Source organism: Rhinopithecus roxellana, chromosome 12, assembly GCF_007565055.1.
Source record: "Rhinopithecus roxellana isolate Shanxi Qingling chromosome 12, ASM756505v1, whole genome shotgun sequence".
Classification (NCBI taxonomy): Eukaryota; Metazoa; Chordata; class Mammalia; order Primates; family Cercopithecidae; genus Rhinopithecus; species Rhinopithecus roxellana.
This window is the reverse complement of record NC_044560.1, coordinates 16,910,771-16,923,563: the sequence shown is the minus strand read 5'-3', so window position 1 is coordinate 16,923,563 and position 12,793 is coordinate 16,910,771. Positions and strand designations below refer to the sequence as shown.

General features: G+C 42.6%; 1 protein-coding gene across 1 annotated transcript in view; it reads right to left on the bottom strand.

Annotated features, from left to right (window-relative positions):
• Nucleotides 1–13: 13 nt before the first annotated feature.
• STX12 (syntaxin 12) overlaps nucleotides 14–12,793 on the bottom strand; it is a 53,192-nt gene continuing 40,412 nt past the window's right edge. Inside the window, exons 6-9 of the mRNA XM_010380367.2 lie at nucleotides 12,524–12,629; nucleotides 6,215–6,287; nucleotides 4,093–4,175; nucleotides 14–2,072 (exon numbers count right to left, since the gene is read on the bottom strand). Of these exons, the coding sequence (XP_010378669.2) occupies nucleotides 1,974–2,072; nucleotides 4,093–4,175; nucleotides 6,215–6,287; nucleotides 12,524–12,629 (361 nt within the window). The 3' untranslated portion in view covers nucleotides 14–1,973. The remainder of the gene's footprint in view (nucleotides 2,073–4,092; nucleotides 4,176–6,214; nucleotides 6,288–12,523; nucleotides 12,630–12,793) is intronic.

Here is a 12,793-nt window from a genome sequence, read left to right as displayed (position 1 = left end):
GGGTCACATAGTGTTACAAAACAGAAGCATGGTCACTTTATTTTACCCAAATGCAATCGTTTTTCACAACCAAGACTTTTTTCTTTCCTATAATGTTACAAATGATGTGTCCAAGTCTGACTGTAATTTGGAGTTGAAAAATGGTCATAGAACCAAGGAATTATCTCTGAAGCTGCTCTTTGGGCCACTGTGCCACCCCAACAGCTCTATCCTGTACTTTTTTAAAATTAAAAAATCATTAAAAAAAAAAATGGAGATGGGGTCTTGCTATATTGCCCAGGCTGGTCTTGAACTCTTGGGCTCAGACATACCAATATACTGACCCTCCCACCTCAGCCTTCCAAAGTGTTGGGATCACAAGTGTGAGCCATTGCACCCAGCCATCTCTACACTGTTTTTCAAGGAAAGGCAGCTACACCTATTCCATCCCCAAACCAACCCACACCTGGTCTCCAGTTTTCTTGGAAGTCTCAATTTTTCTCATGACAGCACATTACTTAATACCTACCTCATTAGGATGTTAACTCATAAAAACATACTACAAAAGCTTTAAAAAACATTTATTTGTATTAAGTAAGTGCAAGAGTGCAAAGAAACTTATGCATTTGGGCCCTTGTTTCCCTACTGTTCACATTAGTTTAGTTTAGAAGATTAAATATAATAACAGAAGAAGAATGGAAGAAATGAATATAAATATACTCAGGGTAGCCAAATCCTTTAATTCACTAAAGGGTGAACTAAAGTTGTTGGCCAGATTCACATTTATGTGGGAGCCTAAACAAACTATGTTCCCTTTAACTGTTCTAGGCCTGTGGAAAAGGGAAGTGGACAACATTTATATTACAAGACAGTAATTTTATTGAAACACCTTTTTTTGTCTAAAACTATGCATGGAGATATGAATCTCTTGTTTATAAATTAGGTTAAGTCTAACATCACTATTTGAAACCAGTATTATTTACAAAAATGAACCTCTTATTTGCTTCATTGTTGGTTCACAGGAATAATTTTAAACCAACCTCAATCTATCTTTAAAAATCTTCCTGCCTTCAAATGCCCAGCAACCCTTATAAGGTTGGGGGCAGCCCTTTGACAGCAACATTCATCATTCACCAGGAATGTAGAACCACAAGTGAACAACAACAACAACAAGATTCAATCATTCCCAACCATTCCTATTTGCTTTTCCAAAGCATGCTATGTCTAATTCTGCCTTTCTATGCGGACAGGTGGGAGAGGGAGCCCATAGAGTATATTAATGTTAATTAAATTAATTTCTTTTAAAAGCTAACAAGATGGCTTAGTGTGGATGAGGATGAACTGCTGTGGATGACACTAGCAGATAATGAAGTAAACTTTAAACCCAGATTAGTAACGTACTCCAGTAACTGACCAGCTCAGATAGAGACTTCTCATTTACTCTGGATCACATGTACAATTTTTTTAACTTCCAATTAAGTATAGTGCCAGAATCTTTCCAAATAGAGAATAGGCTTCTTAGAAATTCAAATTAAAATGTTAAATAATAATAACTGGTGGCCTATTATACAGTTTCTGACAGACTCCAATATACTGGGTGCCAGAAAGTAACTCTATCTCAGTTGCTAGTAAAAAGGTAAATTTTGTATATACATAAAAGACAACATTACGAGACTGTAGTGTCATTTGTCAAAACAAGAATATCTAGAATGGAATTTTCAGTAAACACTTGGGATGAAGGGCAATCAGAATACAAGAGGAAGCAAAATCCACATAAGTTAATTCCTAATTTGAGAAATCAATAGAATCAATAAATTGATAAATACTGTCTCCATAGGTCACTAATTCCAAAGACTAGTTAGTAGTTAGTTTCTAACTAAATGATTACAGGACGTTCTGGTGTATGCTGTCTTCTTGTGATCAGTTTGTTCTGGCAAGACTTCACCAAGCACTTGCCCTTGAAAACAGCTCAGCGGGAGAACGATCGGAGGCAATCACTTCGTTTTATAAACTAGCCAGATAGTAAGTCCCAAGATTACAATAACCACTGACAGGACAAGCACCAGGATACACATCTTCTTGCGAGATTTTTTCTGAGGAAAGAAATATGTAAACAAGACACTCATGAAACAAAATTTTTATGTGTAAGACTCCAAGAATGCTTCATAAATCTGTCTCCTTGTAATTAAAGATTAACTCTATCTATGCAAAATTATGCAGAGACTTTCCCAGAAATCTTATGTCAGCAGCATTAGGTAGTAGTGCAAGTGTTTTTTGTTTGTTTGGTGTTTTTTTTTTTTTTTTTTTTTTTTTTAGAGAGTCTCACTCCGTCACCCAGGCTGGAGTGCTGTGGTGTGATCTTGGCTAACTGAAACCTCCGCCTTCCAGGTTCAAGTGATTCTCATGTCTCAGCCTCCTGAGCAGCTGGAATTATAGCATGTGCCACTATGCCCAGCTAGTTTTTGTATTTTTAGTAGAGACGGGGTTTCGCCAGTGTTGGCCAGGCTGATCTCGAACTCCTGACCTCAAGTGATCCACCTGCCTCGGCTTCCCAAAGGGCTGGGATTACAGGTGTGAGCCACCGCACCCAGCTGAGTAGTGCAAGTTTTAAAGTTTTAATTCCAAGTCCCCACATACAATTTTGCAAAGGAACTATACCTGTGCTGCCAGGCATTATTTGCAATAAAATAAGTTATGTGTACACGTGTATTTTAATAACATTTTATAATACGTATAAAACTGTTATGTTCATTGTAAAAAAAAAATACATCAAGCAGAGGGAGAAAAAAATCACCCATAGATGATCCTGTCAACACTTTGATGGTATTTCTTTCTGATTTGTTATCTATGTATATTATTTGACCTAACTGGATCACACTGTATGATGTTTGATGTTTTTCCCCACTTAATGTTTAGTATAAACATTTTTCTGTTATAAACTCTTCATAACATCTCTTAATTCTCATATGCAACGAGTGGATATATATAATTTACTTAATTATTCCTTTACTGTTGGACACTAAATTAATCACATAGTTTTTTTTTTTTTTTTTTTTTTGAGACGGAGTCTCGCTCTGTCGCCCAGGCTAGAGCGCCCGGCCCAATCACATAGTTTTTAAAGGAAACACTATTATTAAATACAAATTTCTTTACGAGCACTCCCAGGTAAAACACAGCTATCCCAGGAACACAGACAATAACTGAAACGCTATTTATTTCTAAAAAGCCATGGCCGGGCGCGGTGGCTCAAGCCTGTAATCCCAGCACTTTGGGAGGCCGAGACGGGCGGATCACGAGGTCAGGAGATCGAGACCATCCTGGCTAACATGGTGAAACCCCGTCTCTACTAAAAATACAAAAAAAAACTAGCCGGGCGACCTGGCAGGCGCCTGTAGTCCCAGCTACTCGGGAGGCTGAGGCAGGAGAATGGCGGGAACCCAGGAGGCGGAGCTTGCAGTGAGCTGAGATCTGGCCACTGCACTCCAGCCTGGGCGCCAGAGCGAGACTCCGTTTCAAAAAAAAAAAAAAAAAAAAAAAAAAAAAGCCATGCGACACCAAATTGAAGGGAAGAAGGACTTCATTCACATTATTTGTACAGTGAGATAAAGATCTGGATAAGTAAACAAAAACAGAATTTCGACTAACATATAGAAGGATTTCACTTTACAGGAACAGTTTCAGAATGATTAACCCTATTTATTCATATATAAATAGCAGTCGAAGTTGATTCTATGTCCATGTGCTATGGCAACAGTCAACATAAAGTATCTGTGAAGTCTTCTACTTGAACTGCACTTCTTACTATCCTAATTGAAATACATTCAGCTGTTCGGGATATAAAATCGCCTCATAGCAGATTTAGGTATCATATTAGTTTATAGGGTTAGCTTTGCAGTTACTAGACTTCTGGTAAGTTTATTCAAGCTGTGATTTTCTCTTGTAGATCTATCTGCAAAGGAAAATACTAAAAATAGAACTGGAACTGCAATTATGGCTACTTTCCTTTAGCTTAAACCTAAGCAAAAGGCTGTAGCTGTTCTCAATATGTCAATGTACTCTGATGGCCTAAAAGGTCTGCAACACAGAGTGACTTTCTTTGGTACCCACTTTTACCTGATAGTAAGCAGCTCGCTGTAACTGTTCAGTGGCTCTTTCAACGTGCACCTCTGAGCTTTCCACATTGGCTTCTATGCTATCTGCAAAAGGAAGGACAGAGGATGTTTTAACACACCCAGATGTTTCAAGACTGCAAATTGAACAGATTTCTGATGTAATGGGTTCTGGTTTCACTACCACTATCCAAACTATCCAGCCATGAAATCGAGTTACTACCTTGATAAGAGACTAGCCCTATTCTTTGGGGAAAAACAATAAATTTTGGGGGGTTATGAAGTATTTAACTTACCCATAAATGATTCATAAAAAATTATGTATATACACATAAAGAGAGAAACAATACATAATAAAGCAAATGGGATAGAATGTTAACAAGAGGTAAATCTGGGTAAAGGGTATAAAAAAGGTCCTTGTGATATTTTTATTTTTGCTACTTTTTTTTTTTTTTAAAGACGAAATCTCATTCTGTCGCCTAGGCTAGAGTGCAGTGGCACAGTAATAGCTCACTGTAGCCTCCAACTCCTGGGCTCAAGTGATCTTCCCACCTCAGCCTCCTGAGTAGCTAGGACTACAGGTGCATGTTACTATTCCTGGCTAATTTTTTTTGCAAAGACAGGGTCTCACTATGTTGCCCAGGCTAGTCTTGAACTCCTGGCTTCAAGTGATCCTCCCACCTCAGCCTCCCAAAGTGCTGGGATTACAGGTGTGAGCAACCATGCCCAGCCTATTTTTGCAACTTTTAATAAACTTGAAATTATTTCCATATAGAAAGCTTTAAAAAAAGAGTTGCTGGCTGGGTGTGGTGGCTCACGCCTGTAATCCTAGCACCTGGGAGGCCAAGGTGGGCAGATCACCTGAGGTCGAGAGTTCAAGACCAGCCTGACCAACATGGAGAAACCCCGTCTACTAAAAATACAAAATTAACCAGGTGTGGTGGCGCATGCCTGTAATCCCAGCTACTTGGGAGGCTGAGGCAGGAGAATCATTTGAACCCAAGAGGCAGAGGTTGTGGTGAGCCGAGATCGCACCATTGCATTCCAGCCTGGGCAACAACAGCAAAACTCTGTCTCAAAAAAAAAAAAAAAAAAAAGAGTTACTAACCCCATAATTTTGCAAGTTTATAGAGATAAAAGCTGGGAAGCTGAGAGCTATTTCTCTAAACAAAGACTTACAGAGAAGTCAGTGGGACTGAGTAGTCATGAGGCCTCATTTAATTTCTATATTTGATAACATAAGAATATTGCTAAGAAAAATAAATTTGGTAATTTTTAAAATGGTATTCCTAAATGTACTTTAATTCTATAGCTGATATGACTAACTCCTTTTTTTTTTTTTTTTTTTTGAGACAGAGTCTTGCTCTGTCACCCAGGCTGGAGTGCGGTGGCCAGATCTCAGCTCACTGCAAGCTCCGCCTCCCGGGTTTATGCCATTCTCCTGCCTCAGGCTCCCGAGTAGCTGGGACTACAGGCGCCCGCCACCTCGCCTAACTAGTTTTTTTGTATTTTTTAGTAGAGACGGGGTTTCACTGTGTTAGCCAGGATGGTCTCGATCTCCTGACCTCGTGATCCGCCCGCCTCGGCCTCCCAAAGTGCTGGGATTACAGTCTTGAGTCACCGCGCCCGGCCTTTTTTTTTTTTTTTTTTTTTTTATTGAGACGAAGTCTCGCTCTGTCACCCAGGCTGGAGTACAGTGGCGCGATCTTGGCTCACTGCAACCTCCGCCTCCCAGGTTCAAGCAATTCTCCTGCCTCAGCCTCCCAAGTAGCTGGGACTACAGGTGCGTGCCACCAGGCTCAGCTAATTTTTTGTATTTTTAGTAGAGACAGGTTTCACCAAGTGTTAGTCAGGATGGTCTCGATCTCCTGACCTCGTGATCTGTCCGCCTTGGCCTCCCAAAGTGCTGGGATTACAGGTGTGAGCCACCATGCCTAGCCTAACTCCTTTCTCTTTCTTTTTTTTTTTTTTTTTTTTTTAAAGAGACAAATTCTCATTATGTTGCCCAGGTTGGCCTCAAACTCCTAGATGGTGCTTGAGCCTCAGCCTTCTGAGTAGCTGGGATTACAGATACATGCCAAATACTATCCACTCACCTTGAGGTTAAAGGTATCAATAATACATACCAATCAGATCACCCTGGTCATGGATCATCATGGCCAAATCTTTAAATATCTGATTGACATCCAAAATGTCAGCCTAAGGAAGACAAAAAACAATTAACTAACATTAAGCAACATGTTAGAAGATTTGTTTCCCTCACATACCTAGTTTTATCTATTAACATGTGTGTTTTTAAGGCTGTATAAAGCATGCTTTCTCCATAAACAAAAAATAATCTATTGCTGCCTACCCAATATTGTAAAACAGAAGGCACATAAACTCACCCTTCAAGCAACGTTAATTAGACATGCTACATGGGAACCAGTAAGAGCGCCCAAGTCGAAACAGTACAGCAGAAGGCTGGAGTGCTGATATGGACAAATTCTTGGTGTGACAGCCCTATGCGGAGACTGCTAGGCCTTGTGACAAAAGCCTGTGAGTGCCTCCTGACGACAACCACTGGGACTTTGGACTACAGAATTTAAATGTTTATACAAGATCATGCTATCTGAGGAATGCAAGGAGCCTCTTTTCCCCTGGGATTGTCTCTGGAACTGTGTGAGGAGCTGCTGGATTCTATCATCACTGGACAATGCCCTATAGTAACTCCCAGCTGACTGACAAAAAGCTGATGGTTTGTGGATAGCATTTCCAAAGTGAATGGACTACATCCTATTTACTACTGTGATCAAAGAAGGGAAAAACAAATCAGCTCGGTGGGCTGAACTGCAGCTTATTTTCCTAACAGCAGTGAAAGAATTTAACATTGGTAAAATCCCCTATATTTGGGTCTTTCTCCCTCCCTCCTTCCTTCTTTCCCTCCCTCTCTCCCTCCCTTCCTTTTTTCTTCCTCTTCTTTTCTTCCTTCCTCCCTCCCCCTCTTTCCTTCCTTCTCTCCCTCTCCCTTCCCTTTCCTTCCCTCCCTCCTTCCCTTCCTTCTCTCTCCTCTTTCCTTCCTTCCTTTCTCTCTTTCTTTCCTTCCTTCTTTCCTTTTCTTTCTCTCTCTCTTTTTTTTTTTTTTTTGAGACGGAGTCTTGCTCTGTCGCCCAGGCTGGAGTGCAGCGGCGCGATCTCGGCTCACTGCAAGCTCCGCCTCCCGGGTTCACGCCATTCTCCTGCCTCAGCCTCCCGAGTAGCTGGGACTACAGGCGCCCACCACAGCGCCTGGCTAATTTTTTGTATTTTTAGTAGAGACGGGGTTTCACCGTGGTCTCGATCTCCTGACCTTGTGATCCGCCCGCCTCGGCCTCCCAAAGTGCTGGGATTACAGGCGTGAGCCACGGCACCCGGCCTCTTTTTTTTTTTTTTTTTTTTTTTTTTTTTTTTTTGAGGCGGAGTTTTACTCTGTCACCCAGGCTGCAGTGCAGTGGCACAATCTCATCTCACTGCAATCTCCACCTCCCAGATTCAAGCCATTCACCTGCCTCGGCCTCCTGAGTAGCTGGGATTATAGGCGCATGCCACCACGCCCAGATAATTTTTGTATTTTTAGTAGAGACGGGGTTTCACCATGTTGGCCAGGCTGGTCTCCTGACATTGTGATCCACCACCCTGGCCTCCCAAAGTGCTGGGATTACAGGCGTGACCTCCCAAAGTGCTGGGATTACAGGCGTGAATCACCGTGCCTGGCTTCCCTCCCTCCCTCCCTCCCTTCTCTCTCTATCCCTCCCTCCCTCCCTTCCTTCCTGATCCACCTGCCTCGGCCTCCCAAAGTGCTGGGATTACAGGCGTGATCCACCATGCCCAGCTTCCCTCCCTCCCTCGCTTCCTCCATTCCTTCCTTATCTCCCACCTCAGCCTCCCAAAGTGCTGGAATTACAGGCATGAGCCACTGCGCGCGGCCTCCTCCCTCCCCTCCCTTCTCTCTCTATCTCTCCCTTCCTCCCTCCCTCCCTCCCTCCCTTCCTCCCTCCCTCCTTTCCTCCCTCCCTCTTTTCTTCCTTCCTTTTCTTTTCTTTTTTTATTTATTTTTATTTTTTACTTGTTTTTTTTTTGAGACAGAGTCTTGCTCTGTCATCCAGGCTGGAATGCAGTGGCACAATCTCAGCTTCCTGCAACCTCCAACTCCTGGGTTTGAGTGATTCTCCTGCCTCAGCCTCCCCAGTAGCTGGGATTACAGGTGTGCACCACCACGCCCGGCAATTTTTTTTTTTTTTTTTTTGAGGTGGAGTTTCGTTCTTGTTGCTAGGCTGGAGTACAGTGGTGCAATCTCGGCTCACTGCAACTTCCGCCTCCTGGGTTCAAGCAATTCTCCTGCTTCAGCCTCCCAGGTACCTGGGATTACAGGATGCAGCATCATGCCTGGCTAAGTTTTTATATTTAATAGAGATGGGGTTTCACCATGTTGGTCAGGCTGGTCTCAAACTCCTGACCTCAAGTGATCCACCTGCTTTGGCCTCCCAAAGTGCTGGGATTACAGGCGTGAGCCACTGTGCCCAGCCCTAATTTTTGTATTTTTAGTAGAGACAGAGTTTCACCATGTTGGCCAGGCTGGTCTCAAACTCCTGACCTCAACTGATCTGCCTGCCTTGGCCTCCCAAAGTGCTGGGATTACAGGTGTGAGCCACCACGTCCGGCCTATATTTGAGTTTTTCTGACTCATGATCAGGCAGAAGAAAGACAATGGAAACCTGTCTTATTAAAGGGATGGTCATATGGGGCATGACCCTATGGAAATCTGAGGGCAATTCCCTTCCAAGTTTGAAGGGTAATTGGAATCACAGACTTGGCAAGCATTTCAATCACTTGCTAAGAGTCTACTATAGTGGACTATCTGCTAAAGCAAGTCTTGTCAGCATTTCAGTCACTTACTAAGAGTCTACCATAGTTGAGGCAGTCTACTAGTTGCTGTGAATACAGCTAACTGGGGTGGAGGTGGGGAATAAGTGCACAATAAAATAAGAAGAAAGAGTACTGTATAGGAATTTACTGAATTAATGATATAGAAAGGTGTGGAGTAAAGGAAGACTGTGCAGAAGAGGTAGGACATGAGTCGTGCCGTGAAGCAAAGGAGAGGTCATATAAACAGAAAGGCAACTCAGTTAAAGAGAAATAACCTAGCTTTGCCATAACATAGAATTTGAATGTCAGAGTTTGGAAATTACTAGATATGAAAATTGAACCTAGGCTAAGGAATTTGGACTTTCCTCTGTTGAATATGCAGTGATCCGTTATACCCTGGTATCCATTACATTTCTTTCCTTAGCTCCATATGTCTCACTCCACTCTGCTATAACAGTACATTCGTCCACTGGTATTCACAGGGGATTAGTTCCAGGACTCCCTCCCTCTAAGTCTCTGATACAAAATGGCATAGTATTTGCATATAACTTATGCCCATTCTCTCCTATATTCTAAATCATCTCTACATTACTTATATAATGTTACATTACTATATGATATTACTATTTTACATAGCGCTTACATTGTATTAGTAATGTACTGAACTAATACAATGTGTTATATAAAATACTGTTACACTGTATTGCTTTTTACATTTGTATTATTTTTTATTGTATTGTTATTTTTTAGTTTGCTTTTTTAAAAAAATATTTTCAATCCACGGCTGCTTGAGTCTGAGGATGCAAAACCTGCATATATCAAGGGGCTGACTGTATTTTTTTTTTTTTTTTTTTTTTTGAGACAGAGTCTCGCTCTGTTGCCAGGCTGGTCTTGAACTCCCGACCTCAGGTGATCCACCCACCTCAGTCTCCCAAAGTGCTGGGATTACAGGCATGAGTCACTGCGCCCAGCCAGTAATTTTTTTTTAAAGGAAGGATTATTATTATTATTTGAGACAGAGTCTTGCTCTGTTGCCCAGGCTGGATTGCAGTGGCATGATCATAGCTCACTGCAGCCTTGATCTCCTGGGCTCAAGTGATCCTTCTACCTCAGGCTCCTGAGTAGCTGGGACCACAGGTACATGTTACAGCACCCAGCTAATTTTTTATTTTATGTAGAGGTAAGGTCTTGCTACATTGCCCAGGCTGGTCTTGAATTCCTGGGCTCAAGCAATCATCCTGCCTCAGCCTCCAACTTGCTGGGATTACAGACATGAGCCATTGCACTTAGCCATATTTCTAATGTTAGACAATTAATTCAATTAGTAGTAGCAGTAGGTGAAAAAGAGTAAAGAGATGACATTTTTGAAGGCAATAAAATAATCATAACTTAAGGATAAACTATCCCATCTAAAAACAGACACAACCAACCTGGCCAAAATGGCAAAACCCCATCTCTACTAAAAATACAAAAAGCCGGGCGCGGTGGCTCAAGCCTGTAATCCCAGCACTTTGGGAGGCCGAGGTGGGTGGATCATGAGGTCAGGAGATCAAGACCATCCTGGCTAACATGGTGAAACCCCGTCTCTACTAAAAATACAAAAAACTAGCCGGGCGTGGTGGCGGGCGCCTGTAGTCCCAGTTACTCGGAGGCTGAGGCGGGAGAATGGCGTGAACCCGGAAGGCGGAGCTTGCCGTGAGCCGAGATCGCGCCACTGCACTCCAGCCTGGGCGACAGAGCGAGACTCCGTCTCAAAAAAAAAAAAAAAAAAAAAAAAAAATTAGCCAGGCGAGGTGGTGGGCACCTATAATCCCTGCTACTTGGGAGGCTGAGGCAGGAGAATCGCTTGAACCCAGGAGGCAGAGGTTGCAGTGAGCCAAGAATGCGCCACCGTACTCTAGCCTGGGTAACAGAGTAAGACTCTGACTCAAAAAATAAATAATAAATAAATTAAAACAGACATTGATGGCCTCTAGGCCAGTGGGTCTCAACCCTGGCTGCACATTATAATCACCTGGGGGAACTTTTTAAAAAAACACCCATGCCCAGAAATTATGATTTATTAGTTTGAACCATATAAAATAATGGATATTTGCCCATGTTTAACATATAATAAACAGGAATTTCACATTATTCCATCAAATAATTAGTGCTAGATGAGAGCTGGGCATTAAAAAAAAATCTTCTCCAGGTGATCCTCACATGCAGTCACAGTTCAGAACCACTGCTCAAAATTTCCCTCTCTCCTTTTCTCCTCCCCCAATCCCAGCGATGGCAGCCTTCTACCTTCGGAGAAAACTAAACTGGAGAAAACTCAGGGTTAAGAATATTTTAGCTGGGCACAGTGGTTCATGCCAGTAATCCCAGCACTTTGGGAGGCTGAAGCAGGCAGATCACTTGAGGTCAGAAGTTCAAGACCAGCCTGGTCAACATGGCAAAACCCTGTCTCTACTAAAAATACAAAAACTAGCTGGGTGTGGTGGCACGTACTTGTAGTCTCAGCTATTCAGGAGGCTGAGGCAGGAGAATCGCTTGAACCCAGGAGGGGGAGGCTGCAGTGAGCTGGGATAGCACCACTGCACTCCTGCCTGGGCGACAAAGCGAGACTCAGTTTGAAAAAAAAAAAAAAGACATTTTATTAGTCACTGTGCAAAATTAAAGTTGAAAGCTCAGTTAGGTAAGAAAGGCCTACAGACTTTTCCCTCAACCTCCACCTCAAAAACTGTTCCTATTTCTCTGACCCACTGAAGGGATAAGATTTACAACTTGGGATTAGACTTTAGGATATATAAAAATGGAGCAAGACTTTTGGCCTGCCTTTATTCTGGGCTCTTCAGACTAAGCAAAGGGGCTCTCCATGGAGTCCTGCCTAACCCGGAGGTTGGCACTGAGATTTGAGGTCAAAGTTCTAATGACCAATAAAATATCTGTCTGCCTTGTTCTGTTCTCCATGTACATCTCTCCAGGAGAAATAAGATGTGGTGATCCGTATAAGATGTGGTGATTGAAGAAAGGATTTGAGTACTCCTGGGCACCAAAGCCAATACCGTTATAACAGTAGTTCATGCCGGGCGCAGTGGCTCACGCCTGTAATCCCAGCACTTTGAGAGGCCGATGTGGGTGGATCACCTGAGGTCGGGAGTTCAAGACCAGCCTGACTAACCTGGAGAAACCCCATCTCTACTAAAAATACAAAATTAGCCGGGCATGGTGGCACATGCCTGTAATCCCAGCTACTCAGGAGGCTGAGGCAGGACAATCGCTTGAACCCAGGAGGCAGAGGTTGCAGTGAGCCAAGATTGCATCATTGCACTCCAGCCTGGGCGACGAGCGAAATTCCATCCAAAAAAACAAAACAAAACAAAAAAAACAAAACAAAAAAACAGTAGTTGAAACCCACCATGATTACACAGAGACAGAAAAAACACAAATCACACAATGACACATTTTATGCTTTTTCATAATCACTAAAAGAATTAATAAAGTGAACTAACGAGTCCAGATACCTGCAGATACACTGAGTCAAATAAAAAACATGACCTGGCTCTCACCTCCAGCTGCCGAATTGCCGTCTCTCTTTCTTTAATAAGTTCCAAATCCTGCTCAGTGATGGCCACCTCATCCTCCTGGCTCTGCATCTGGTTCCACTCCTCATGGCTGCAGGGAGACAAGCACACTAGGTGATTTCTCCTCTCAAAGGCATAACAAGACATATCTCCAGCATCTCTACTGCCAGCAGAACCTATGCAAAGACATTACCAGGGCTCCACTCCTCTGCTATCAATAAAGTACTGGAGGGCCACATTCTTCATATCTGGAAG